Below are 27,188 nucleotides of genomic sequence, written 5' to 3' on the forward strand. Positions count from 1 at the left end.
TCTGTAAAGTCAAAGTGTATGAAATTTGATTTGACTATGTTGATAAACAGTAATGATGTTGTAGTAAAATATAGTTTATTTTATAAAATCATAAGTATTTGTATTTAAAAAAAACGACAATTTTTAAAACGAATAATATTTCACGGTCGTATTCTAAATAGATATAACTTAAAAAATAATGAAATGAATAATAATATGTGTATCATTTTGAATATAAATATTTATTTCCTTTTTTGTTATAAACTCAATTAAAAAAAAAATTTTAATTTGTGAAATGTCATTTTTTTAGATTTTAATATTTTATATAATTTGCCTGGAAGGGTGATTATGACGATCACGTATTGTAATCGTGTAGGTATAATTTTAGCCAGTAGCATTAACTAGTAATTACTATCGGTTATATTGATCAATCTTCGAGAAAATAAATCAAATTGGCTACGTCTTTAAAAATAAATTGCTAAATGACCTACGACAAATTATTTATTAAACATACAATATAGAGGAGCCAATGTTTTATTGTTTCGAATTTAAATTATTCTTTAGGTATTATATTACGTATATTATATCTTGTAACCATTGGCTTTTTTTTACTATTAATTATTTGATGTCTGAGACCTGAGTATTACGGCGATACTTTTTCTGAATGTCATTTCCGATGTAGTATTGACATAATATTAATTATAGCAACTACCTTGTGAGTGTCCATTCCTTATTTGAGTATATAGTTCGTTCATTCCAAAGGTCATTCTAGCGAGATTCGCAGTGTCAGCTTATTAACAAGGGGAAAATTAAGGCAATTTCTACGATAAACGGTGTCACCGTGTATCGTACTGTACCATAGATTAAATATAATATTGATATTATAATAGTTTAATTAATGGCTGTACCCATTTACAGTCTTAAATTGGTGTGTATTATTATTAATATTTCAATATTTAAGAAGTTCCGATGGCATACAAAGTCTATACAAAATACGATCCGATTACGCATGCAATAATATTACTCTAGTGGTATATAATATACTATTCTGGTATATATATAAGATATTCGAATAGTCATGAGAGTTTTTAAAATTTTAAAAACATGTGATGTCTTTGTTATGACAAAACATTAGTTCACTAAAACTGTTTATATTTAAAGTGCTCAAATGGTCCCAATGAATATTGCAATAACAGCCAAAATATGAAAGTAGGACAGTCGGTCTTCAAATTAATGAAAAAAGAATAGGCAATTTTTAATAATCATTGTTCTTAATAGTATTAAACATAAGCCACCACAAATAATACACAGATTAAATGGATAAAAGTCAAAAACATATTATTTTATTTATATTTTTGGAGGCTATAAAGTATGTATGATTTTCTCGTAAATTATTATTTTCAAATAATATGTACACTATACAATATCAAACGTTTATGAAGAAGGAGAAGTGAATGTCAACAATTAACTACCAGGAGATTTAAATGCAAGTGATATTGCATGAATGAAATACGCCGCGATAAATATAGTTGACGCAGTCGAGCAGTTTTTCAACACACAACAATTTGTTCAGTGATAATCGCAGGAAATTAATGTTCGAACATAGTATTAAGGCATTGGGCAACACTATTCTGTAATGTAATGAGGTCGATTAGTCCAAAAATTGTTTATTTAGTGAGTAAAAAGAAAGAACCTTTAAGATAAATCGTAATCAATATAATTTTGTAATTAATAAATTAAGTGTATTATTCTCCAACATAATTTAAGAATAAAAAAAATGCATTTAAAGTACCTAAAGATTATAAATTTTAATATTTATAGCAAGGGTACAGGACAAATAATTTTTAATTAAAAAAATTGAAGAATGACATTGATAATTTATTAACAGAAGTCAATAGCGACCAAAAGAAACTACTTACCTAACCTAACGGTTTGTATTATAATATATAAAATAATAACATACCTAATGGCGTTTAGCAGTTTTATATTAAGACACATTATAAGTTAAATTCAAAGTAAATAAAGTTATCAAGGAAAATTATGTTTTAAACATAAAGTCAACAATTAGAGTTAAATATTGATTTTTACTCGATTTTAATATTTTAAAAATGGTTTTGTTTAATTAAGTAACTACTAACATAGGTTAGGGTTGGTACTTGGTACTCGTAATTTACACGGTTATAACTTATACTATAGTTTGGATCACCTCCAGCTTTCATTTATAATTTTTTTTTTTAAATTCTAATTCTTAGATGTTGTAAGTATACTTAAGTACTATATTTTCTAATATACATAAATAAGTGTATTTAAATTTTTTCTACCATTTCAAAAGTTTTCTGTAGCAGGAGGCCTATTAACTACTTTTTATTAATTTATAATCACTTTTTTATCTGTAAATTGTAAATTATATCACTTAATATTTAATGCTTATATATATATACCTATACTAGAGCTCTTAATTCGAACGAGTGGTTACTAAGTTACAATTTTAAAATTGTCAGATTTCCTATAAATTTAAACCTATCATTATGGCCTATGGATTATTATCATTATTATAAGTATATAAAGTTCAATAACTCAAGAAAGTACTCATAATTGCAATTGAGATGTGTCAGCATTAAAAAAAAAAAATGATCTTATTAACAACTTACAGAAAACAATGTGGTTCACATTTGAAAAAAAATAAGTTTATATATTCCTTAAATAGTATAATTAACCAAAGTATCTAAACATAATGTGGTCTTTAAGTATAATTAAGAAATACAATTCCCGAAAGTCAGGGTTCAAATCAATTTACATTATAAAAGCATCAAAGGATAAAAAATTCACCTAATTAGTTCTTAGTCAGTATAATATTAACATGTTTATAAGTATATAACTGATCGATTATAAGTCGAATTACCGTATTTCTGATTATTATTGTATCGGAAATCGTTGAGATATCTTCAATCATTATTGTAGACTTCTCTGATCTACTTCAAGATAATGAGTGTACCACATATAACTGTTCCTTCGGAAACTATCTATTGTCTGCGATGTCGTAAATCATATGTTATTATTATCGCATCAATCCTTTTAGTATGCATATCCCAAAAATCTAGAGTCCTTGGATATATGTGTGGTAATTTTTTTCTCACTCAGATTTAGGTCCACTGTCTATGTACAAAATATAATAATCCAACTGCTACATCACGCCACACATTATTCTATATAGTTACCACAATTGTAGAATATAGTGTAACAAGATATTATGGCCATTTTTTTCATTTTTTCGTAATAGCATCTAAAGATAATTGTGTGATTATGTATTATGTGACGTGATTACTGTTCTTTTTTTTTATTCGCCAAACAGACAAAATAAAAGAATTTTAAAAATATTACATTTATAAAAAAAAAATTAAATATTACATCATTTACATAATATGAACTATGAACAATAAATATATTATTTTTCCGGTTAGAAGATAATATTTTGTATACAACAATGTCAACAATATTGTTAATATTTATGTTTTATATAATTATATTTTATAGTTATTATCAAGTACTGATTTTACTTTTACCACTTAGAATACTTAGATGAATTCGGCCAATCCGCAGTCTGTCTCAAAAATTGTCATTAAATAAAAGTATACCTACATAAAACGAACAAAAATAAATAGGCAATAATTGACTTTTTACTACATAAACAGCAAATTGTTTGTTGTTCGCAAATTAATAAATAGGATCGTATTTATAGAGTAATAAATTTTAGATTTTAATAAAATAATTAATAATAATTATTGGAATTAAATGTAATTAATAATACTATTATACTAATAATGAAGATTTGCATGGTTTATATAGGCAAGTATTATGTATTTATGTAGATTTATAGGCGCTATTTTAAATTTTATTTAGGTAAGTACTAATAAAACAGCAATAATAATATTTATTAATTTGTATACAAATTTATAACTACTAAGTAACTGAGGTTAAAAAAAATAAACTATAGAAGTTGCTCTATTAGTGCTATTTCACTCCTCCCCTCCCACGAAAATTTTTTTCTGGATACGGCCCTGCATACAATTTAACTTTTTTTATATTATCTATTAAATATATCATTTTATTGACAGGTAAAAGTATGTGTTATAAGGGCTTACTTATTTTTATTTAGATATATTTATGAAACCAGGACAAACAGCCTCCGTAGGTATTTACAGTTAGTAGACGTTTCGAGTCAAACGGTTGTTTGTAGTGCCTATTATCTACATCTCTACTAATATATAAAATGATAGCGTTTGTTTGCATGTTCGGGATAAACTCAGAAACTACTTATTCAATCGTCGTGTAGTTTTTTATAAATTAAAGAAGACATCGCAGAGAAGGATATAGGCATACATTTAGTCCGATAAAGTTAATAAATAATAACATTAATTAAAATAAACATATAAATTATATATCTATTTATATTATAACGGCGGCCCCCTGGTTTCCAGCTACCTGTAACCTGACCTTATTTCTTTAGTGTGTGTTTTATCGGCGAGTAGATATGAATAATTGTTCCAAGAAGTAAAATACTTTCTGTACCATGTTATTTCAACAATTTTATTATCATAGGTTGTCAATGTTTTGAAGGCCTCCCCTAATATTGTTGTATATTATACTAGTGTGTCTGTTTAGTTAGCAAGAACCACTCGAAGAGACGAATTCTTTGGTTTATAATGTCAGTGGCGCCGTGAGCGCATTTGTAGGTGCTCAAAAAATTGTAAAAACTTATGTTTTAGTAAAAAATGTTTTTAAATAATAACGCTGTGTAATGATTACATTTCTCTATAAAAATAAATTGTTATATATTATTAAGCTATATTTTTAAGGGTGCCTATAAAAAATATGCCCGGGGCGCCATAATATCTCGGGCCGGCACTGTATAATGTTTCGTTTATACCAAAATGTTAGTATGAAATTAGTTATTTAATTAATCTATACTAATGTATAAAATTATAGCGTTTGTTTGTATGTTCGGGATAAACTCCAAAACTACTTATTCAATCGTCGTGCAGTTTTTTTAAATTAAAGAGGACACCACAGAGAAGGTTTTAGGCATACATTTAGTTCGATAAAGTTAATAAATAATTAGTTATTATTAATTAATATCTTGGGCGGAGCCGAAACGGGTATGCTAGTACTCAATACTTATAAATATTATTTTACAAATCATTTTTCAAGTTTGTTGATAATTATTACTTATTTACGTTCTATTTTTACTCAATACGAATTAAACTCGAATACCTTTATAGAAAAATATTTTTCTTTAGCGTTATATTGATTCCTAATTGCTAAAATAACATGATAGGTGTTTAGGATTGTCGATTTTTTCTACGATTGTCATCAACGTGACAACGTGTGATTATAAATAAACCTGGTTGCGGTATTTTATTTAAATAGGTACCTACACTTACCACTGTGCTCTATACTGATCTTCTACCATAATATCTAACCTTGATAAGAATTCGGTTATCATAATTACCTATACAAAATATTATAATTATACAATTATAGGTAATAAAATAATAAGTTATTTAGTAATTTTATTAATGTTTTGTTTAATGTGATGAATTTTGTTTGATGTTTACTGATAAATATGACTATCAGTTATCACAATGTGTTACACAATTATAAATTAATAATTATAAAGAATAATCGTGGACTATTATGTATAAAATTCTAATGACTGAAAATAAAATCAAAATATGTGACAGTTTATTGTAAAACTAAAAACTACTACTACGTAAACGTCCATAGCCAGCTGCACTTGCGGACACCGGTCCAATCCACCACTATGTTTGACACTCATGTATGGATTTCATATTTCGTTTGATATTAATACTGTATAGTATCTAGCTAAGTACTGTACTAACAAAAATTGGCTAAAATTGGTCTTATATTATATTGGAAATATTTACATTTCTAACCCAGCAATACTCCTGCAACATTTTTATTAAATTCTGCCTAATAAATAATGCATTTCTCTCTCCTTTCTTCAAAACAAATTTAGGTCGCTAATGAATTACTTATTTTTTCCTGGACTAAATATCAAAATTAACAAAAATCTAAAATTATATTTTATTTAAAACAGTTTTTAGAAATCACGGTGGATTGAAGTAAATTGGCCGTGATCACCGATAAATGATAATTATCATAAAATCCACTGCAGTAAGGTACAACTAATATAAATAAACAAAACCATAATACATAACTTGAATATAGCGCGCTCGCTGTCAACAACTAACATAATAGTTAATAATCATGTAGGTATAAGTTATTAAGTTATTTTAATTTTAATACCTACTTAAGATTCACCTATGGATTTTTACTAGTCGATATTTTGGTTATTTTATACGAACTTTTGCACATACGGCAAGATTAATTACTATTAATTAATAATTTATATATTACTCATAATATAATGTGAAATCATTATTCGTTAAGTCAACTGCAACGCATTTTTGATTTCCTACTGCAGTTAATGTTACATTTCACTTTAAATAAAGGCAGAACTATTATTTACTATACCCATAACCTACTAATGTTGGTAAGTCTGAAAATACGATTGGAATATTTGAAATTTGTCTTACAAATGTCGTTTCATTCAAAAACTATAACTACAATTCTACATATTAGGTATTACCTACGTTATAGCTATGCGTTATCCGATTATTTCTAGTACAGACTTTCAGAAATCATATCGCTTCGTTACAACGTCAACCGGAGAAAGATAATGGTACCTACCTAATTTTTGTTACATAAAACACACTCAAAAACAGTAGCAATTTGACTTATCGTACGTGCGGCGCGTATTAGGTACTTCTCTGACCCACTCTACCTGCTTGGTAGTAGCCAGTAGGCGTCACCATATTGCGCTCAGAATTTTCGTGTACCCATTCAGTAAAATTAAATATAATATAAACCTATAATCCTATGATCCTAACATCTTATAAAACTATAAAAAAAAATAGCTACAGCTTCGTCATTATTATATTATTAAAGCAATATATTATTATTGAGGCGATAGGAAAAATATTATTTTTTAAAAATTGGAACATTTACAGTATTAAATATAAGTATGATTTTATCAAATGCGTGGTCTTAGAAAATCGTTCCGCAAAAAAAAAAAATGAATATGTTTTCGATTGTTGTCTGTCAACTAGTTTAGTATTATGTTTCGTTCATCTTTACATTACTTTTTGTAATAATCAGTGCTAATATTTATGAGATGAATACTTTGCTACTTTTGTGTAGTTTTGGACTTTTGACATACTTATACATAAACTATTATTTCTTACTGAAATGAGGGAACGGCACGACCTAACGCCCGAATTTTTATCATTAAATATGGATTCAAAATTAAAATTTTCATCAATAATGTCACCAATGATACCTAATTATAAAATTTAATTTAGTTTTAATTTAAGCTAGTAAGTTAATTATTCAATTACACAATTTTTGTACAGCTTCTACCGTTCTTATAATATAGTCTCGCCCGCACGTTTGCTGCGGCTCAGTGAGTGTGTCTGACAATCTCTCTCTTACCGAACGCAATAGGTATAAAAATTCCACAGAATATATATATACGGCATAGCTACAATATAGATACTTATCGAAATAAGTGGACTCTTTTAAATAAAGAACAATAATTTTTAACTTTGATATTACTTATTTATTTTATTAACACGATATATATGTATTATATATGACGTATAAGTATTGAATAAAAGTGTTGATAATTATTTTTTGTTTCTCTGGTTTGATTATCAAAATGGACGTTTTAACTATATAATAAAATTGCATTTTAAATAACAATTACATTTTAATTATACGTTAAATAAGTGAATATACATTTATGTTCAATAAAATAAATTAAATTTTAATATAAGGTAAAAAATATAGTAACGCCTGGAGTATCCTACAACACAAAAGCCCACCACCGGTGTACGTTAAATAATTTTGTACTTGGGACGCATTTTTTATTATTATATTGAGCTTCTCTATTTGATTTTTCCCACTTAATTCGAACACCGATAAATATGACTAACTATTTAAAAGTTAACCTAAATTGATTTTACAAGCGTATATAGCGCTGCAATAATGTACGGTGCGAGTAAAAAAAAAAATTAGTCATTATTATTTAACAGGTGCTTTTTCGCTTACGTAATCTCGCATGATACACTTACATAATTATTATTTTCTGATAATGTTTAGTCAAACGTAGTCGTTTGTGACTTTCCAAGTGTACAAAATCTAATATAGTTTATATAATTATTATTTTTTTATAAGTATAAGCACAACGTAGGTATTATAGGTACTCGTTACAGTGGTCGAAGTGGGACGGACTCCTGCAGTCTCCGGATCTGATTACTACTTTAACAAAACATAATATAGTCAACATTTTTAACAAAAGCAATATTGTAGGTACTTTACCTATCTACAAACTATACTATAATACACCCACCGTGTACAGTTGTGTTTAACTACAAATATTCACCTATAATTTATAAATATGATTTTTTGAGAGAAATAGAAACATAAATCATAATAATTACATGTATATGCTTATACATGCATCGGGTACAAAGTATTTACATAACGTTACGATCTCGTCCACTTTTGTTATGGACCGTTTTGACCTCGTTGACAAATATTGTTACCTATGATAGGTAGGTAAGTATAATATGATTGTTCGCGATCGCTAGCTTAACGAGGTTTCATTTATATATTTATTCTTTTATATATATAAGGATATATAATAACAACTAGGTACCTATTGTGAAACCGTTCATTATAATCGTATCAAGTAGTTTATTACTATCATAGTTTGACAACTTTTACTAAATTTCAATAATTCCTAACTAGATTTAAAAATACCGTTTTAAGTTTAATAAGCCTTATACCAACCACTCGCTTTTAGTAATATTAATCATTATTATATGTTATTCATTCATCACTCGTATACCTACTACCCATTTATATGTATAATATGAGTACCTAAAAGAAAATTTTATGACGAATGGATGTATAAGATTCTCATAGGGATGAGTCAAATGGTGATTATGTGGGAGGGGATGATTCCCTTCCCTTCACAGCCATGCATTTTTTTCAAGATTTTCCAATGAGTTCACACACATGGTATATTCGTTTAAATAATTAATTAATCTTCATAGTAATAATATAAAATATGAAATATAGAACCATATGGCCATAGGTATATTGTTTTTTAGATATCTACCTAATGCTTATTAATAAAATAATATATTTATTATATTTTTTGCATAAAAATGGCAGACGGGGACAACAATAAGCACCTAAAACATCCACCTGGCTACACCACTGCATACCTATGTCTGATACTTCTACATTTATTTTAATTCGATTTCGAACCGTAATGATCAGTATAAATATATTATTTTTAGATTATGTATAGGTACTTCCTAGTTGTTTTAATTTGATACTTTCTATTTATTTAATTTTTTTCGTGCGTGAAATATAATTAGAATTTTTTTTTTTACTTAAAAATCTTATATTAACTTAAACTATTAATTAATCTGCAGCAGAAATATCGTCATCAAATTCAATAACACCGTACATTAATATATCAAGCCAGAACATAATAATATAATTTCTATAACACAACATCTTATAAAAATGAGAATACAATTTCGTTCTCTATTACTTTCATATTATATTATATTCCATTCTATTAATAATAATAAAAATTCGTGATCTCTTCTCGTGATTGTTTTATTACGATCGCCGTTAATAAACTCTTATATTATTATATCTCGTTAATTTTAATTTATAGAAATAATGATACAGTAATATTATGCACTGTACTCACATCAAAACAGGGTCATTCAAAATATGTTGTTACAAAAATGATGAAAATTACACAACGAAAACCATATTATATAATAATATTATAATTTCTTAATTTCTAATAAATTTTGTAGTTTTGTGGCACGAGATGACCCCTTAGATATTTGTCTTAAACATTTGTTTCTACTATATTTTTCAAACGTCATAATACCTATTCATTGTATTAGTTACTTATTTCAGTAGATCGTTGAACAAGATCTAAAATAACCAATGCACAAATGTCAAATTCGTCGATTTTTAAGAATAAAATAGATAGGTAGGTGCTTATTCAATTCCATAGTTATGTTATAATAAACAGAAACTTTATATCCTATTAATTTTGTAACTTTCACTTTATGATATCTATTTTTAAATGTTTAAAATAACTATTAATTATAATTTATAATTTTGTTTTTTATTCGAAATAATGGTCGATTTGTTGGATGCACCTAGGTACCTATAACCAGTTCAACATTTTGATCATTGCTCAACACATTTCATTAATCAAAATCTAATTATGAAATAAAATACATTTAGCTCCACAAGAATTAAAAAAAAACTCAACCATAATTTTTACAACAAGAGTAAAAATCAAATTTTTGTTACTGATGTTGTAATTTATAAATAACTATTGTATTTTTAAAATCCTCCAAGATGATTTTAAGTTAAAACAAAAATGCTTCCTAATATCTCAAATGTTTTTATGATAAAATTTAGTTTAAATAATTAATTCTAATAGGTAAAATAATAAAGTAATAGAAATGGGTGGATTTTTTCATACAAGCATCTTATTATATAAAAGAAATCACACTTAACACGTATGCTTATTGTTCTTGTCTAAACAGATTGTAAATATCTTATAAAAATAAAAAATATATTTACCATTACTAACATTATTGTTTATAGCTTTTATAGGTTTCAGGAATAACCCATTAGAAGTTAGTATAATATATGTAAGCATTTAATGAATATTATAAGTTAAAACTCAAGTTTTAGATTTTCTGAAACAAAAATGTTGAACTGTTCAATAATAATATTAAATATTAAATATTTTATTTAAACACAATTTATAAATAGTTAATATGTGGTATGTGCATGTCCAAATATAATAATTAAAGTAATAAAAAAACTTCTTCCTAAATAATAAGAACTGGAAATATTTCTAAAAAAAAAAAAATTACAAACAACTAGTGGTAATAACGGAAAAAAGTTAGCCACTTAACTAATTTAATTGTTTACCATAATTTATTATTTTCAATTCTAAAAAACAAAGGGGAATTTTTTTCTAAATACATTTTTTTTGGTTAGGAACACTGAAAAATTATAAAATTGAGTGGTTGTATTTTAAATTTTTCCTAGTATAAGTAGTATAGCGGCAAAGTAATATTTCTGACATTGTTTATCCAACACACAATATCAGAAAACTAAATTTAATTACAAAAAAATACTTTTTGTTTTGGTATAGACTATAGGCAATCAAAACCAATTTGTTTAATTTTTGAGTTAATATTAATGAAAATTATACTGATTCTAAAGACATTGGATGTTCTAAAACATATACTATGTTTTTATAGTCAAATTATGTTTATATTTAGCCTATATTTATGAATAGAATCTGTAATAACGTGTTAATAATTTACAATATATTAATTTTATATACTAACATCAAGTAATACTTTGAAATTTGCAAAATTAATTTTTTTATTAATAATTTATAGGTAATATAGTAACGACAGCATAACAATAAAATGTTGAATAGTTTATTAAAAAAATATATTTACAATTGTTTACACAGATGTCTTTTTGATTTTCTTTACAACTTTACGATCTTTTGAAACATTTGATTTTCGTTTCTTGTTTACTTTAGACGACTGATCAACATTAATAATTGACACTAAATTTTTTTTAACATTTTTATTTTTTTCATTTGATTCTTTCTTTGATTTCGATGATGTTGAATCTTTTTTATCTGCATTAGGTCTAAAAACAAAAATATTTAATGATTGTTTATTGTATAGTAAAGTTGGAACAAGAGTTCTAAAAAACGTTTAAGATTCAAATAAATTGAAAATAGTGTTTAAATATAAGAATATAATTGGAATTGTTTCATTAGTCACCAGGAAAAAAAGTGTATAGCACAAGTACACACCAAATTAGTATCAAATGCTATTGTTATGAAAAATGAGATTGATGAGAAACCATGTTACTAGTTTGGTGCACAATTGTGTCACACCATGGTAAATTAGTGGGTTAAATTAGGAAAAAATTAATACGACATACCTAAAGAAGATTATCATAATTCTAAAAAAATTATTTGTACATGCCTAAAAAATATTATTTTTTAGTTACTCACTTTTGATATCTATGTGGTTTTGCTCTAATTTCACTCCTATCGATAGATTGTTTTTCTAACTTTCTTCTAGTATTCTTATGCAATCGTTTCATTTCTAACATATAGTCTGGTACTGGGCATCCTGAATCCCTCATCACTGTGGCAATACTGCAACAAAAAAATGTAATTATATAGCAAACTAAATCTTTTAAATAAAAAAAACAAATTTACCTTCTTAACATTGGTTTGTCATCATTTGTAAAAAATGTAACAGCTTTACCAGAACGTCCTGCTCGCCCTGTTCTACCTATTCTATGAATATATGAGATGGCTGAAGATGGAAAGTCATAATTTATTACCAAATTGACACCTTTGAAATCGATACCTCGTCCCATAAGCTCTGTACAAATTAAAACCCATATTTTTCCTTCCCGAAAAGCTTTTACTGTATTATCTCTCTAAAAGAAAGTTGTTTTATATTATTCAAAATATATATTTATTTTTCATAATTATAACTCACTTGTTGTTGAGTTCTATCAGAATGTATAGCATCTACATTAATTCCATCATAAATAAGTTCACTAAAAAGCTCTTTTGCACGTTCTTTGGATTGTAAAAATATTAAAACTGGAGGTGTTAGACCCTGAAACGCAATTTAAAAATTGATAAAGTATAAAGAGCATTTAAATGCTATTTATAGCTTATAACATTTACCTTTTTCACTAAATCTCTCATTGCAATTAATTTTCCTTCTTCGTTGCCAACAAATACCAGATCCTGTTCAACGGTTGTAGTTGTAGTGTTCCTGTACAATAACCATATAAATTAAACAACAATAATAATAAATGTATACTTTACAAGACAGGGCAAGTCAATGTGTTTGGATTTAGTTATTTTAAACATAATTAATTTTATTAAGATTATAATAATATAGAGAAAACAATTTAAAATTAAGAAGTGTACTCAAGCTGCAACAAAATTGTCTTCCCCCCCTTATACATATACGCATAAGTTTTTTATTTTTTTCAAATACCTAAAATGATTAGTAATTTTTTATATTTTTTTACAATATTTTAGGTGGAATTTTTGGGGTTAACTTAAGAAATTCAAATGAGAACTTATACTTTTTCACATAAAATGTAAATACTTGTATCTCATAAGCTACTCATCTGAATTTTGATTTTTATGTATTAAAATACTCTGAAAAAAATTCTCAAGATTTGAATTGCAAAAAAAATTGTAAGTTCTATTTTGAATTTCTTATGTCGACCCTCAAAATCCACCATATTATATTATAAAAAAAATTACTAATCATTTTAGATATTTCAAAAAATAAAAAAATGTTCATACTAAACATTTAACTTTAACAATATTTATATGACAAAATGGCTGTAACATAAATTTTGAATCGCTCTGTATATTATATTAGTTGAATAGCAATGTCATACCTATTACCAACTGTTACTGATATAAGACCATCAAGATTTTTCTTTGACCATTTTGCCACTTCTACAGTATATGTAGCACTGAACATGGCACGTTTAGCATTTGGACCACAAGCCTTATAAATTGTTGCTAATTGGTCTCTAAAACCTCGAACTCCAGTTTCAAACAATTTATCAGATTCGTCTATTATTAACCACTCAATGCTATTATGTGAAATAACAAAGTTAAGATATATTTTTATTAATTTTACATATGTAAAAATATATAATAAACATTACTTGTTGAGTTCAACAGCTGGTGGTTCTTGTTGCAGTAGAAACACAAGTCGATTAGGCGTTGCTATTAAAATATCTGAAATTCATATCATAAATAAAAATGTAATTACTATTTATCAGCAGCAGTAAATATAATTAGCTTTAACACAAACTAAGGTATAGAGGACTAGCATCCTAATATTTGCAATTAGATAAGGTGCATCTAAATATAGCTGTAAAAAAAAACTGAGACTATATTGCAGATTGTTATAGATAATTATTAAACGTTGTTTGTACTTTAGCGGATATCCAATACATTTGAAAAAATTATTTTAAGAAGACATGTAAAATGAAAAAATATTACATTAAGGTTGAGTTGAATGCTCAAATCAGTAGTCACAACTTTTGTCTAGGTTTGCAGTTTTTACCATAATAACCAATCTATTGTACCATAGTTTATGCTTAATGTTTACAATATTATCACTCTGTACATCTCTATGACCAAAACTCAAAAGTGCCAAATGATTTAGAATGACAAATTTTAAAATTGATAAAATGTTATTAGATTTTATTTGAGAAATGTGAAATATTGACATTGGATATATTAAAATATAGATACTGTAATTATTTATTAATTTATTATTATATTCAATATAATTATTACCAAATTTTTGAGCTAATTTTGGATTAAATTTCTCTTTATCCTTATTAAATTTGGTAAATGTATGAGCTCGTAGTCCAATTCCTTCACATAATCTTGTACATTCTCTGTAGAAAAACAAAGAAATTATAAAATTAATAATTTGTTACAAGACTGTAATTATTTTTTTTTAACAATATTGTACACACCTTAATGTTTGTTTAGCCAATTCTCTTGTAGGACTTACAATTAAAGCTCTAAATCCTTTATTTAATGGTTTATTCAAATGGTGAATAACCGGTACTAAGAACGCGGCAGTTTTACCAGAACCAGTTGGAGCACAGGCAAATATTTGCCTTTTCTAACAAAACAAGAAATTAATTTATATACCTATGTTAATGCAATACTCCAGTTACTTGTGACTCACCTGCAACATAACTGGTATAGCTTGAGTCTGAATTGGCGTTGGCACAGTGTAACCAGATTTTTTGAGATTTTCCATCAACACAGGATTCAAAGAATAAGTTTTTTTCATTAAGTCAAAAGTTGAAAGCGCTCCAGGGACATTATCACCAACTGTTTTGACTTTAATCTGTTTCGCGCTGGATTTTTCATTCTTTGAGACAGAGAAAAAAAAGATAAGTTGAAAACATTTATATTGTCATCTGTAATTTATCAGTAGAATACCTCCGGTTTAATCGCAATTTTTTCAGGTTTTTTGAATTTTGCGCCGACGGACAGCTTTTTAAATATATCGAATGAGTCCATCGTTTAATTTTTGACATCCACCGTCAATGGTCCATAAGGGCTTGATCCACGAGTTCGAGTTAAGTTTCAAAGTTTTAACTACTGAACTACTTCTGAGAGACTGAAACTGAATTCCTTGCTATTGCTATCCGTTAGTCGTTACACGCTTTTCCGGCTCGGGTACATTCGCACGTTTTAAATAATAATATTATCATATTATGATAATTGTTTATCATAACCACAAAATACGTATCAGATAGTATCAGCTATGGTAATTGGTAACTGATTTGGCTGATACCTGGTAGCCTGTAGAGGGCATGACCAAATAATATTAATAATTAACTTTTTTATTTAAACTTAAACATTTTAAACTATTTTAAGGGGTGAGAGCATAAGATGTAGGTATTAGGATATTTTTCCGGATTTTCTTCGGAATGTCAGGTATTCAGGTGAGAATTCCATTTTTAAAGGCTTATTCGCTTATTTAATATTTAATTATTAAGGTAAAAAATAAAAATATACTATACTATAGATAAATTATATATTTGAATATATATTTTTTTAAATGAATAAAAAATAAATTATATATTTTTTTTAATATTTTTGAATATCCGAAAAAAATATTATTTTTTAAGTCAAAGTTCTTCAAAAACATCATCTGCGCTATTTGTACTTTTTGGTGGAATGACATGACTATACCATGTACTATTAATAAATATAATTTTAACTCAACAAATAGTATAATAATGTATTAAGTTATTTTTAAATACATATTTAGTATTTTGTGTAGTGACAAAAAAAATAAATATATTAGGTAGATCCACTTTGTAAATACACCCTTATCTTAATGATTAGGGACAGACAGGACAGTCAATTCATTTTAAATGATTTAAGCGGAGTGTAATCAGAAGCTTAAAGCAATAATTAAGTACTTAATATTACTTTATATACCTATTATGAGTTATGACATCATTTAGAGTTTAGACAGTAACTTTTAAAATAGAATTTTAAGGTTATAAAATGTAAATAGTGATTTATAGGTGTTGCTGTTAAATTTGTTTCATATGAGCTATTTTCAATTCAGAAAATGTTATAAGTGTACTGCATAGATTAATGATAATGCAACTATATTATGTCTAAACATAATTAATAATAATAAAACAAAAATGGATTAGGACAAAGGATAGTATGTAACAATAAAGACCAATAACGTTTGATACTAGACATTTTGTTATAAATATTTATAATTATATATAATCAAATAAAATTTAATTAACAAATATTTGAGAAGTAATACTAACAATTACAAAACAAAAATATAACAAAAAGAAAATATTATTAAAGGATAGTAAATATCTATTCAGTATTTATTATGACGTATTTCGATGCATTATTTTAATATGCCTTTGCATATGTGCTTTGGAAACAAATAGTTTATAACATATCTCACATTGATGACCTTGACCATTGTGTCTCTTAAGGTGCATATCACGGTATACTTTTGTACTAAATAGTTTTTTACAAAGTTCACATTCAAATTTTTCTGGTGGTTGTGTTAATTCATGATCTCCAGGATGCATATTTTTTTTATGTGTGTCACAGTGAGTTTTACATTTGAAAGTTCGTCCACAATGTTCACACATAAATGGTCGTTCGTCTGTATGGCATAACTGGTGTTTATTCAGTGCAGCATTGGTAGAAAAACTTTTGCCACAAACTTGGCACATATAATGTTTACCCTTATGGCGGCTACTATTGAATACAACAATACAAACATATAAATATATCATTTTTTTTATACATTACATATGAAACATAAAAATCTATTTTATTAGATAAACATACTTAACATGTAGCGTTAAATACTCCTTAAATGAAAATGCTTTATCGCATACAGAACATTTGAATACTTTTTCTAATGTATCAGAATTATGAACTATCATCATATGCCTATTTAGATGATGCTTATAGGTAAAACATTTAGAACATTCTGTGCACCTAAAAAAAAAAAAAAATCATGGTATTTAAAAATGGTTAGATTTAACAATTTGTTAGTATTATGAAACCCCAAGCAGATTTCTTAAAATGATTACTAGTAGAAATAAATATCTATATTATAAAGTGTGTTTTAAATATCATATTTTTCAATAATTTAATATTTACAACAAGTGATTAACATTATGGTACACTATAATCATATCCAAGGGTGGGCATTAATGAGTTAATAAGTTAAAAATTAAGATAATTTTAACTTATTAACCTAACTAGTTACATTTGGATTTTCATTAACTATTAACTTACTAAATTAATTTTTTTATTAACGTGAAATTAACAAATTTATTTTTCATATTAAGAAATAAGTAAATAGTTATTAAAAAATACACTAATACTCTATTATAAACACACAAATAATATCTGTATGAAATACTTTATTTAATAATATAAATTAAATATTTTCAGCTTTTAGGCACCTTTACTATTATTTAGATGACTATTGTTTTTTTTCGTTAGAAACAAAAAAAAATTAAATAAAACACATCCTATATAGAAATACTGTAAGTTGTATGAAGTATAAGCATTATAGTCTGTAATTTAGTTGTGTGTTGATAAGAAATAAAATACGCTAATGAATAACAAAAAATAACTTTTTTTTAACTTCATACAAATTTAAAAAAAATGTGTTATTAACTTTTAACTTAACTAAGTTAAAAAAAATTATTAACTTGCCCAGCCTTGAATTAATATCTATGCAGAATTTTATTTTAATTACTTGTGAGGTTTATTATTTGTATGTTTTCTTCTATGGTCATCCATGATGTGCTTTCGATTAAACTCAGCGTGACAAATCTCACACTGGTAAGGAGCAGCATTATTATGTTTTTTCTTCATATGCCTACCAATTCTTGAATAACTTACAATATTCATGCATATTCTACACACTGTATAACTTATTCGTTTTTTATTTAATAATGATGTTTGTTGTTCATTGATAACTTTGTTATTATCTTCTAAAGGTATACTAAAAAAAAAAAAAAAAAAAAAAAAAAATAAGAAATATTACAATAACATTTTTAACATGTTACAACATATTCCAAATGAATAGCTAAATTAAAATTTACTTTTAAATAAATAATGCTAACTTATTTAGTTCTGAATCAATTTCATGACCATCGTCAATGAGTAAGTTTATTTGTGATGATGCATTGTCTTCATTGTCCTTTACAAAACTGACTTGATAATTATTATCATCAACTTGTTCTATATAAACATCGTCAACGTTATCCGAAACATTATCTAATTCAGAAAACAAGTGATCAAATTGTTCTGGTGGTCTTGTAGGACTATATTCAATTTGATAAACTGATGTTTCTGAAGTTGAGTATTCAGAACTATCAAAACCAATATGATTAATGAGATGAGTTCTTAATCCATTTGAATTAGGAAAACCAGCATCACAATATGGACATAAATACTTCATAATGTCACCATAATGAGATTCAACGTGTGTATCCAAATCTTCCTTACATAAGAAGTATTTAAAACAATGTTCACAAGTATGTGTATAAGCAGATTTATGCGCAGACAACTCATGAGCCCGTAGTTGCTGCTTAATATCAAACTCCATACCACAAATTGTACAACGATGAATATTAACTTTATTTCTAGACAGGTCATTATGGTGAACAGTTTTTATATGTTCTCCAAGATCTGGAAAAACTGAATGACACATAATGCACTCTCCTTGAAAAATAACTTTATTTTTTTTAGGGTTTAATGGAGATTTAATAACTTGTATAGTTGGTTTGGAAATATTTTTATCATTATTGATAATTTTTTTATCAACATCTTTATTTTCTTTCTTTACAATATCAATTGGAGTGGTCTCTCTAAAAATAACAAATATTATTAGTTTAAATATTTTAGTACTGATAGAATATTATTCAATATTACCTTTTATCTTTTTCTTGAACTATTAGGTTTGTTTTACATTTATCGTGAATCATATAGTGATCTAACAAATCTTTATGTTCTGTGTAAATTTTATCACATTTTCTACACATGAATATATTTTCTCCATTCAATAAACGCTGACATAAATTAGTAGCTAATTCAATAGTGCAAGTATTGTTTTTATAATCATAAACAATTTTGTTTTTAATTGACTTAATAGGTTTAATAAAAGGTTTTAACTGTGATTTAATGGGCAACATAGGTTTCACAGATGTGTTTTTTGATGTTCTGAAAATAAATAGATGATTGAAATATAATTTTAATAATATTACATAAAATATTTTTGTTATTTGTTATCCTCATAATTTTGTATAAAATATGAAAAATTTGTTATTGGTATTTATGTATTATAAATTGTATAATATCTGTATGATTCAACATGTTACAGAATTAAATAATTAAAATTTTAAATTTAAATAGATCTTATTCTAGTGTGTTTATAACAATACTCATTAAAAACTACCTATTAAAATTATTTAAACCAATTTTAATCATCTGAGCTTTGAACTATAATTACAAATTTGGATATTCCTGACGAATTGTATAAATATGACTTTTAATTTACACCATTGGTAATACATAAATATTCAGATAAATAATAAATATTATAAATAAATAGATAGTTTGTCAAAAAAGAGTCAATATTTCTTCATTTTAAGCAAATGAGTATCATTAAAATATGTAAAGAATTTCATTATAAGTTTTTTATATTTAAGAGAACGCTACACCTTTGTTGTCTACGTTTTATAAAGGTAAAACATAGAAAAAACTTTTTTGTGTAGGATAGAATCACTCAGGTTAGTAGTGATAGATAAAGATATAATATAGTTGAGAACATTAACTGTAAAGAATCTAGGAAAAAAAGCCCCGTACTGTGTTTTTATTTCACTTAAACGAAAACAAATTTTTATTGTTTCAAAATCCTTTGTTTTTTAGTTTTTAATATTTAAATAACCTTTTTTGTAGTTCCAATATCAAACAAATAAAAATTATGTTTCACAGCCAACATTTTGTTCTTTAGTTATGACTGTAGTCTTCAGTTCATTCTCCTAAAGATCTAGGACGATTTGCTGTGGCCATTTCAATGTGACCATTAAATATTTTCGACATATTCATAATTTAAAAAAAGATGATAATAATAATGGTTAAATAAAAATATTACATTTTTGTTACCAACTGACTTGCTAATTTACTACAAGTTGTGTCGCCAGATGAAAACTAATTAAAACGTTATTGCCACAATTGTAATCATGATCCTCATCAAACGCCTGTGGGGGATGTGTATACATTTTAAGATAAGATAAATAAATAAAATCTAATAATGTAACAAATAACATTATATGGAGTGAATTTTAAATTATTCAAGTATATACACAATTTTTTGAAAACAGCAAAACGGCTCGTAGCAAAATGGCCACACCTATCTGTCCCATTTGTTCCCCACAAAACAGTTTTTGCTATGTATTAAATTTGTAAGATAAGGACAACACGTGCATATGTAGCAACCTCTTAAAATAATATTACAATTAACTTACATATTTTCTAAATTTGTATTTAAAAGATTAATTTGAGATGAAATAAGTTTTTCACTTGATTGTGTTTGTGTAACAGGAACAATATTTGAAGTATTTGTTAGTGGTTTTGGTTGAATAGGTCTTATACTTGAATTGTTACCAAGAGCAATTTTTTGAATAGGTAATTTATTTTTTGATCTAAAAATAAGAATCAACATATTAATAAAAACAAATGTTAATAAAAATTAATAATACTTACATTTTAAAGTCTGCAGATAATGGAAAATTTAAAGTATCATGAAGAAAAAATACATTTGAATTCTGTATATCTGAATTGATCTCACATTGTGTAGTTTTATTTATAACAAATTTATTTTGTTGTTTTCTAGTCTGTCGAGTTTTTGATGAAATAGTTGCATCATGTTTGGTTCTAAAAAATAAATCAATATAAAAAGTCATAATAAGTACTTTGTACTTTTTAAATTATTGAATTATTTAAACATATTTAGAGTATTCAATAGAAGATTTAATGTTTATTCAAAGAATATGAATTAAACATTGGTGATTGTTGCCTAATTCACTTTCTGAATAACTGATATAGTTTTTTAGATATCATTATTTAAATAAATTGACCATTTTTAAATTTAAAGACAAGATATAAAACCTTTCATAGGCTTTTATAATATTTTTACTAAAATAATGATAGCAGATCCTAAATAGATATTAGAATGTACGTTTTCAAATACATATATATATATATATATATAACATTTTTAAATTAAAGTTAACGATCAGAGTACTTTTAAAAAATATCTTCACACACAGTAAAAAAAATTAAAACAAGTCAATAATATCATATATACCAAATAGTTAGTATCAATATTCAATACTTACTCAACTATAGAAATGCTGTTCTGCAGCAATTGACAATTTTCATCGCTGTTATTGGTAGTTTTCAAATATGTATGATCATTTTCAAACGCTATATATCGATAGTCGACCTCAGTCATTTTTGAAATAGCAATTATACTGATCCTATTGAATTGATAAATCAAAAGATTAAAAATTAACATAAGATATTACTGCAATCACTTTAACTGTATTACATTACCTTTTATTTTAAATATTATAAATAAAGTAAGACGATTATGAATTTAATGCTCAAAATTGTTTTTGATGTTTTTATAACAACAAAATATCATCCACATTGCGTTAAATTATTGTTTATTATTTTCCATACGCAAAATATATAAAAATTATTTGTATAGAATAGTAAAAAATTCAAATATTTTGAAGACCACAGAATTTATTGATATTATTTAACTAAAATTTAAATAACTTTTAATCAACGCTTTAAAATAAAAGTCGATTTTGACAATTTTTTTTTTAAAAATTAGAATTTAATAAATAATTACTAATTATAAGCTACTTTAATAATTATTATTTAATACTTAACAGTAGAACAGTAATATAAAATAATAAATTTTAATAATTATTAAGTAACAACATTTTGATGCCTATTGGCTATTATCATTTATCATCAACGCTTAACGTGCATCGAAAAGTCAATAGAAACTATACGCCAGTGTGTCCAATTTATATTTTACCAAATACTATAGATATTTAAAATATTTGATTTTACCATTTTTACAATGGGCGCGTAGATAACGTTACGAAAATAATGAAATAATATGAAGTAAACAAAAAAACAATCCTTCTTATGTTGTTATATTCTGTGATCTCATGCTCAGCGAATAATACAATAACATTTTATTGACGGCTGGCGGGAGACGAGAGTTCAAGGTTGACGGTTGCAACTTGCGACTGTTACTATAATTGCTATAGTGTATTACATTTGTTTATACTTTTATAAGTATCCATCGAATAAAGATTAGGGTTTATTCATTAATTGTTCGACCGTGAGCAATGGGCCTAAAAACGAATTAGTAAATTAAGTATTAAATTCATAATATTTATTTCTTGCACTTGAACAGAGAAAGAATCAAAAATCTGTTATATAATTCAGTAGGTACGATTTTATCGAGTCACTCCACCAGTTATTCAAAAATAGAAATGTTTTATGTGAGAAAAAAGTTGGCAGCGTTTCCGAATGGTTTGAACAGATTGTAATACGAAATCTATGACCTCAAAAATATCTCATTCATATAATCGTATAGTAATATAATTAAAATCGATTATATTATATTAATAAATTATTGCGACTTAACGTATGCGTAAAAGCAGTAACCAGTACAGAATAAATTTAATGTATTTAATACTTTCATCAATTTTGTATGAATACCGTTATTGGACTGTCCATTCATCCATATCAAGGAAACACCAAACGATTCATGATTGCCCTATTGTACCTTTAACTATGTTTGATCTAAGGTAGTGAAGTACACCTCATACCTTAGCTTGGAAATTAATTTTAATTACAATAATTGTTTGTTTTATTGTATTTGATTTTTCTTTAAAATATGATTATTTACTATGTATTTAGTATAAGACAAATACACAATTGGAGACAATAATATAATATTTTATATATATTTTTTTCATGTGCATAATAGGAATTACAAAGAATTTTTTCATACATTTTAATTTCTAACAGATGATTAAGTAAAACCAATCTATTGTCTATATTATTTTGTACTATTAGTTTAGAAAAAATAAAAATAAAAATAAAACATTTTTTACATTTTGAATTAATTTAATATAATATATATTCTCATGTAATGTTACATATATTTTGTAGTCAATTTAATTCCAAATGAAACAATCAACGGATGTTTATCAACAATAAAATAAATAAACAAATGACCAAACTGTTATGGAAAAAAAATTGCAATTTAAGTAAAAACATTTAAAACTATTAGCAATGACTTAAAATAAATTAAATATGTTAGAGAAAAAAAATACTATTAATACAAGAAAAAAACTTCATTTTTTAATTACTGTAATAAATAATAACTCTTTATTTTTTTTTTTATTCATGAAAGATTCTATTTAATGAATGATATAACACTATTCTCAATGACAGGCGGACAGGCAATAAAAACAAATACAAGATACCTAATAAATAAATAAATAATATTGCATTCATACAAAAATACGCACTCGGAACAAAACGGACACTCAGAAACAACTTTAAGTTTTTTCATATTATAAACAAATATTATATACAAGTTAAATATTTAACAAATATTATTTGATAATCAGTCAGTCATACGAGCCGAGTAAATGAGCTCAATCGATGTATACTAATATAAATAAAAAAAAAATTTCTCACTTAACTTTAAAATCCGTACACTAGTAGGAATACGAATACAGAGTAGCACATTTACTCATACAGTTATACAAAATCACAGACACGTTTTGGTTCCATTTATACCATAAAAATTATATAGGCACTAAATAAAGACAATCATACGAGAAGACAAACGATCAATAGAGTCTCACGTTTAAAATCATATATATTTTACATTGCAAAGGTCTTGATTTTTTGAAGTTCTTTCGCAGACCAACGGGCCAGACTTTTGGCAGTAACATCTGTGGATTGACGTCCTTTGTATAGAAGTTCATGTACTTCTCCATTGTCTAGAACTGGACATGCTTTAGCACCAAAAGCTGTGCATAAATCTCCAACAAGACCACAGCAACTTTTTAGTATTCCTGGATGTGCATTAGGATCAGAGCAAATAGATATCATATATCGAACCATGAATGGCAAGTGTGCTTCTAATAAGTAAACATCTTGATTGGGTGTATATCCTTCACCTTTCAGCCCTTGTACAATACCAATGTAAGCAGCCAATACACCTTCGCGAAGTTCATTTAAGTAATCAACAATTTCTGCATCATTGGGATCCAACTGAAGTTGAGCTACTTGAACTAACGCGTTCAAAACATGATCTAAGTACTTTTTAAATTCTGAACCAATGCCAAGAGCTATATCTCCAAACGAAGACAAAATTTGTGGTTTTAAATTTCGGTTAACAGTATTATTGCTCAAAGTTTCAAAAAGTAAAGCAAAAATTTGATCACAATATGGGGCTAAATCTTCACGGAGAGCTCGTGACAAATCACCTACCAAACCAATGGCAGCTAAACATACCTGGAATTCCATATTATTCTGTAAGCCAATAAATAAGTATGTTTTGAAATATTCCATGTACTTATTGAATTTTTTTCCAATATTTTCTATCAGAGGACTTATAGCCATTAGAGCATCTTCTTGCAAACCACTATCCTTGCTAGTACTCAACATTACTAAAAGAGCATTCATTATGGCATCAGCAATTTTTTCTACATCTTCTCCACTCATTTTTCTTATAACACTTTGTAATGTTGCACACAACAGTCCTTGCATGTCCAAGCAATCTTCATTCATGGATTGTAAATTGATTATTTGGTTCAAGCGACTAAGTACAATTAAGGTTGTACTTTTAACAGTTTCATAACAATCAGCAGGTGAACATTTAATCATATCCATAAGAGCTTCGTATGCAGCCGATCTCAAATTTGATCTCATACCATCACCTCTTTCTGTGGTTTCGAGCAGGCCTTGAACAATGTAATCAAAATATGGAGTCAAAACATTCATGTCTTCTCCAGTGGCTTGTGCAAGACTGCTAAAAGCCCAGCAAATGTTAGTAGCAACACGTGGTTCAGATTTAAGACCTTTAATAAACACTCCAAGCACATCATTTAAACATGGAGAATTAATGATTAAATCTGGTACAAACTCAAATATGCGGCCAAATGTCCATGCAGATGTATCTTGAACTGCAACACTAGAATCATACATTAAATGTATAAGCACAGGAATGTTAGGTTCTAATAGGCTTTTTAATGCATTTTGATCTAGACCGCCAAGAATCGATCCAAGTGTCATGACTGAAGCATCTCTAAAACGCCAATCTGGATTGCTGATATTAGTATTTATGAATGGAATTACATGAGGAACAATATTGCTTTGGCAACAAGTAGCTAGCAACATTATACAAACACCGGCTGATTTACACGGATTCCAATCATCATCATCATCACCTTCTTCTTGTTTGGTAAGTTTTTCCATTAAAACAGGTATTATGAATTCCAATGCACCTTCAGCATACAGCATGAGTTTTTTGTCATTGGGTTGTTCTTGGCATTGTCTTTCATATACAATTTCGGCTTCTTCTTCAGCAATACTAGACCAAAATTCTATACCCTGTAGTGCTTCTTCGTCCAAATCTGATTTAATAGCATGTAGTGTAATTGGAAATAATGTTGTCATATATAGTTCCATGTACTCATAATATAAAGAGACAATTTTAACAAGACATTGAAGTGCAGCAACTTTAATTTGAGTTTCAGTTGATTGAGTAGCTTTACACACAACTTCCATTATGTAATCACGTTCATTTTTCTTTTCAAAATTTCCTTTTGTAAATTCCAAAGAATTATAAAGAGCAGTAGTGGCAGCTAAACAAACATGGCTATTTGGTTGGGTCATTCCGTGAACAATGGCCGTAAGAACTGTGTTGGACTCTGCCTTTAAAACGTCGCGGTCGGTCTCGGCACATATATAACCGATAGTTTCAAGAGAAGATTCTCTGAGAACATCCGATGAATTTGGATCAGTAACGTTTGATGCTAACAAGGCAATAAGACCGGGCCAAAGATTTAGTGGTAACTCAATAATAGCAACATTAGCAACACACTGAGCAGCGGAACTGGGTCGACTTTCCGTGCCGAGTGCTTTGAATATGTTTTCTTTAATAAAAAGACGGTCTTGTTCAGTGAAAGACAACCAACGCTGTTTCATCTGAACCTTAACCGCTTCATCTTTCGATGTAATGTGGTTTTTGATTTGAAGGCCGGCGGCGATGCGAGCAACCGGGTTATTGACGGAATAAAGTAAGACATTAGATAAAGTTTTGAGAAAACCTGGGAGATTCGTTTGCGCTGCATGCTCGAGGAATTTCTGTATTTGATTTAATTCTTCTTTGTCGGTGGAAATTGTGCGCTCCAAAAGGCTGGTAATTTGAACTACTTCTTCATCACTCATGATGGCGAACGTCCTTGACAAACGGATGCGAGTTGTTTGCAAAAATGATACACTACGACTAATTTAACGTCCGGCGTAAAACTAAACAGTAAACGGCAAAAGCTAAATTACCGCAGAAACACAGAATACGTTAAAAAACCATGGAGTGCGTTCACAAAATATTATTGTCCACAATTATTTAATGAAGTCATGGCCACTTAATGAAACACCGCGGTATTGGTATAACCTCAAAACGTCAAAACGGATAGAGGTCTTAAAACACTATTGGCGGGTATAAACCATTGACCTATTAAAAGCTGTGATATGTTATCATTATGAC

At 26.9% G+C, this 27,188-nt stretch overlaps 3 protein-coding genes across 3 annotated transcripts; all 3 read right to left on the minus strand.

Annotated features, from left to right (window-relative positions):
• Positions 1-11,657: 11,657 nt before the first annotated feature.
• On the minus strand, positions 11,658-15,472 carry LOC113551926 (probable ATP-dependent RNA helicase DDX52). Its single transcript, XM_026954506.2, has 11 exons — positions 15,230-15,472; positions 14,970-15,158; positions 14,752-14,903; positions 14,567-14,670; positions 13,927-13,999; positions 13,651-13,851; positions 12,917-13,007; positions 12,723-12,845; positions 12,434-12,660; positions 12,224-12,370; positions 11,658-11,850 (listed from the first exon to the last, which is right to left on the minus strand). Exons 1-11 carry the CDS (start codon positions 15,308-15,310, stop codon positions 11,658-11,660), a joined length of 1,581 nt encoding a protein of 526 aa, XP_026810307.1. The 5' UTR covers positions 15,311-15,472.
• Positions 15,473-16,636: 1,164 nt separating this feature from the next.
• Positions 16,637-21,987, minus strand: LOC113553001 (zinc finger protein 91-like). Its single transcript, XM_026956094.1, has 9 exons — positions 21,926-21,987; positions 21,709-21,849; positions 21,074-21,244; positions 20,836-21,012; positions 19,241-19,528; positions 18,430-19,176; positions 18,060-18,308; positions 17,135-17,287; positions 16,637-17,041 (listed from the first exon to the last, which is right to left on the minus strand). The coding sequence occupies exons 2-9, from the start codon at positions 21,822-21,824 to the stop codon at positions 16,660-16,662; spliced, it is 2,283 nt and encodes a 760-aa protein (XP_026811895.1). The 5' UTR covers positions 21,825-21,849; positions 21,926-21,987; the 3' UTR covers positions 16,637-16,659.
• A 1,756-nt stretch (positions 21,988-23,743) lies between these two features.
• LOC113554191 (importin subunit beta) lies at positions 23,744-27,062 on the minus strand. Its single transcript, XM_026957923.1, has one exon. The coding sequence runs from the start codon at positions 26,867-26,869 to the stop codon at positions 24,296-24,298; it is 2,574 nt and encodes an 857-aa protein (XP_026813724.1). The 5' UTR covers positions 26,870-27,062; the 3' UTR covers positions 23,744-24,295.
• Between the last annotated feature and the right edge of the window lie 126 nt (positions 27,063-27,188).

This window comes from Rhopalosiphum maidis, chromosome 2, assembly GCF_003676215.2.
Source record: "Rhopalosiphum maidis isolate BTI-1 chromosome 2, ASM367621v3, whole genome shotgun sequence".
NCBI classification, from domain to species: Eukaryota; Metazoa; Arthropoda; class Insecta; order Hemiptera; family Aphididae; genus Rhopalosiphum; species Rhopalosiphum maidis.

Excerpts from the sequence above, each read along its gene's own strand:
- LOC113551926 (XM_026954506.2), bottom strand. The coding sequence starts at position 15,310 with ATGGACTCATTCGATATATTTAAAAAGCTGTCCGTCGGCGCAAAATTC. Across the intron at positions 14,671-14,751 it reads TTGGCTAAACAAACATTAAG|AGAATGTACAAGATTATGTG; the intron begins GTGTGTACAATA and ends GTTTTTCTACAG. Across the intron at positions 14,000-14,566 it reads AAAATTAGCTCAAAAATTTG|ATATTTTAATAGCAACGCCT; the intron begins GTAATAATTATA and ends TATGAATTTCAG.
- LOC113553001 (XM_026956094.1), bottom strand. The coding sequence starts at position 21,824 with ATGACTGAGGTCGACTATCGATATATAGCGTTTGAAAATGATCATACA. Across the intron at positions 21,245-21,708 it reads AACAGCATTTCTATAGTTGA|AACCAAACATGATGCAACTA; the intron begins GTAAGTATTGAA and ends TTTATTTTTTAG. Across the intron at positions 19,529-20,835 it reads AATACAAATTTAGAAAATAT|AACATCAAAAAACACATCTG; the intron begins GTAAGTTAATTG and ends ATTTATTTTCAG.
- LOC113554191 (XM_026957923.1), bottom strand. The coding sequence starts at position 26,869 with ATGAGTGATGAAGAAGTAGTTCAAATTACCAGCCTTTTGGAGCGCACA.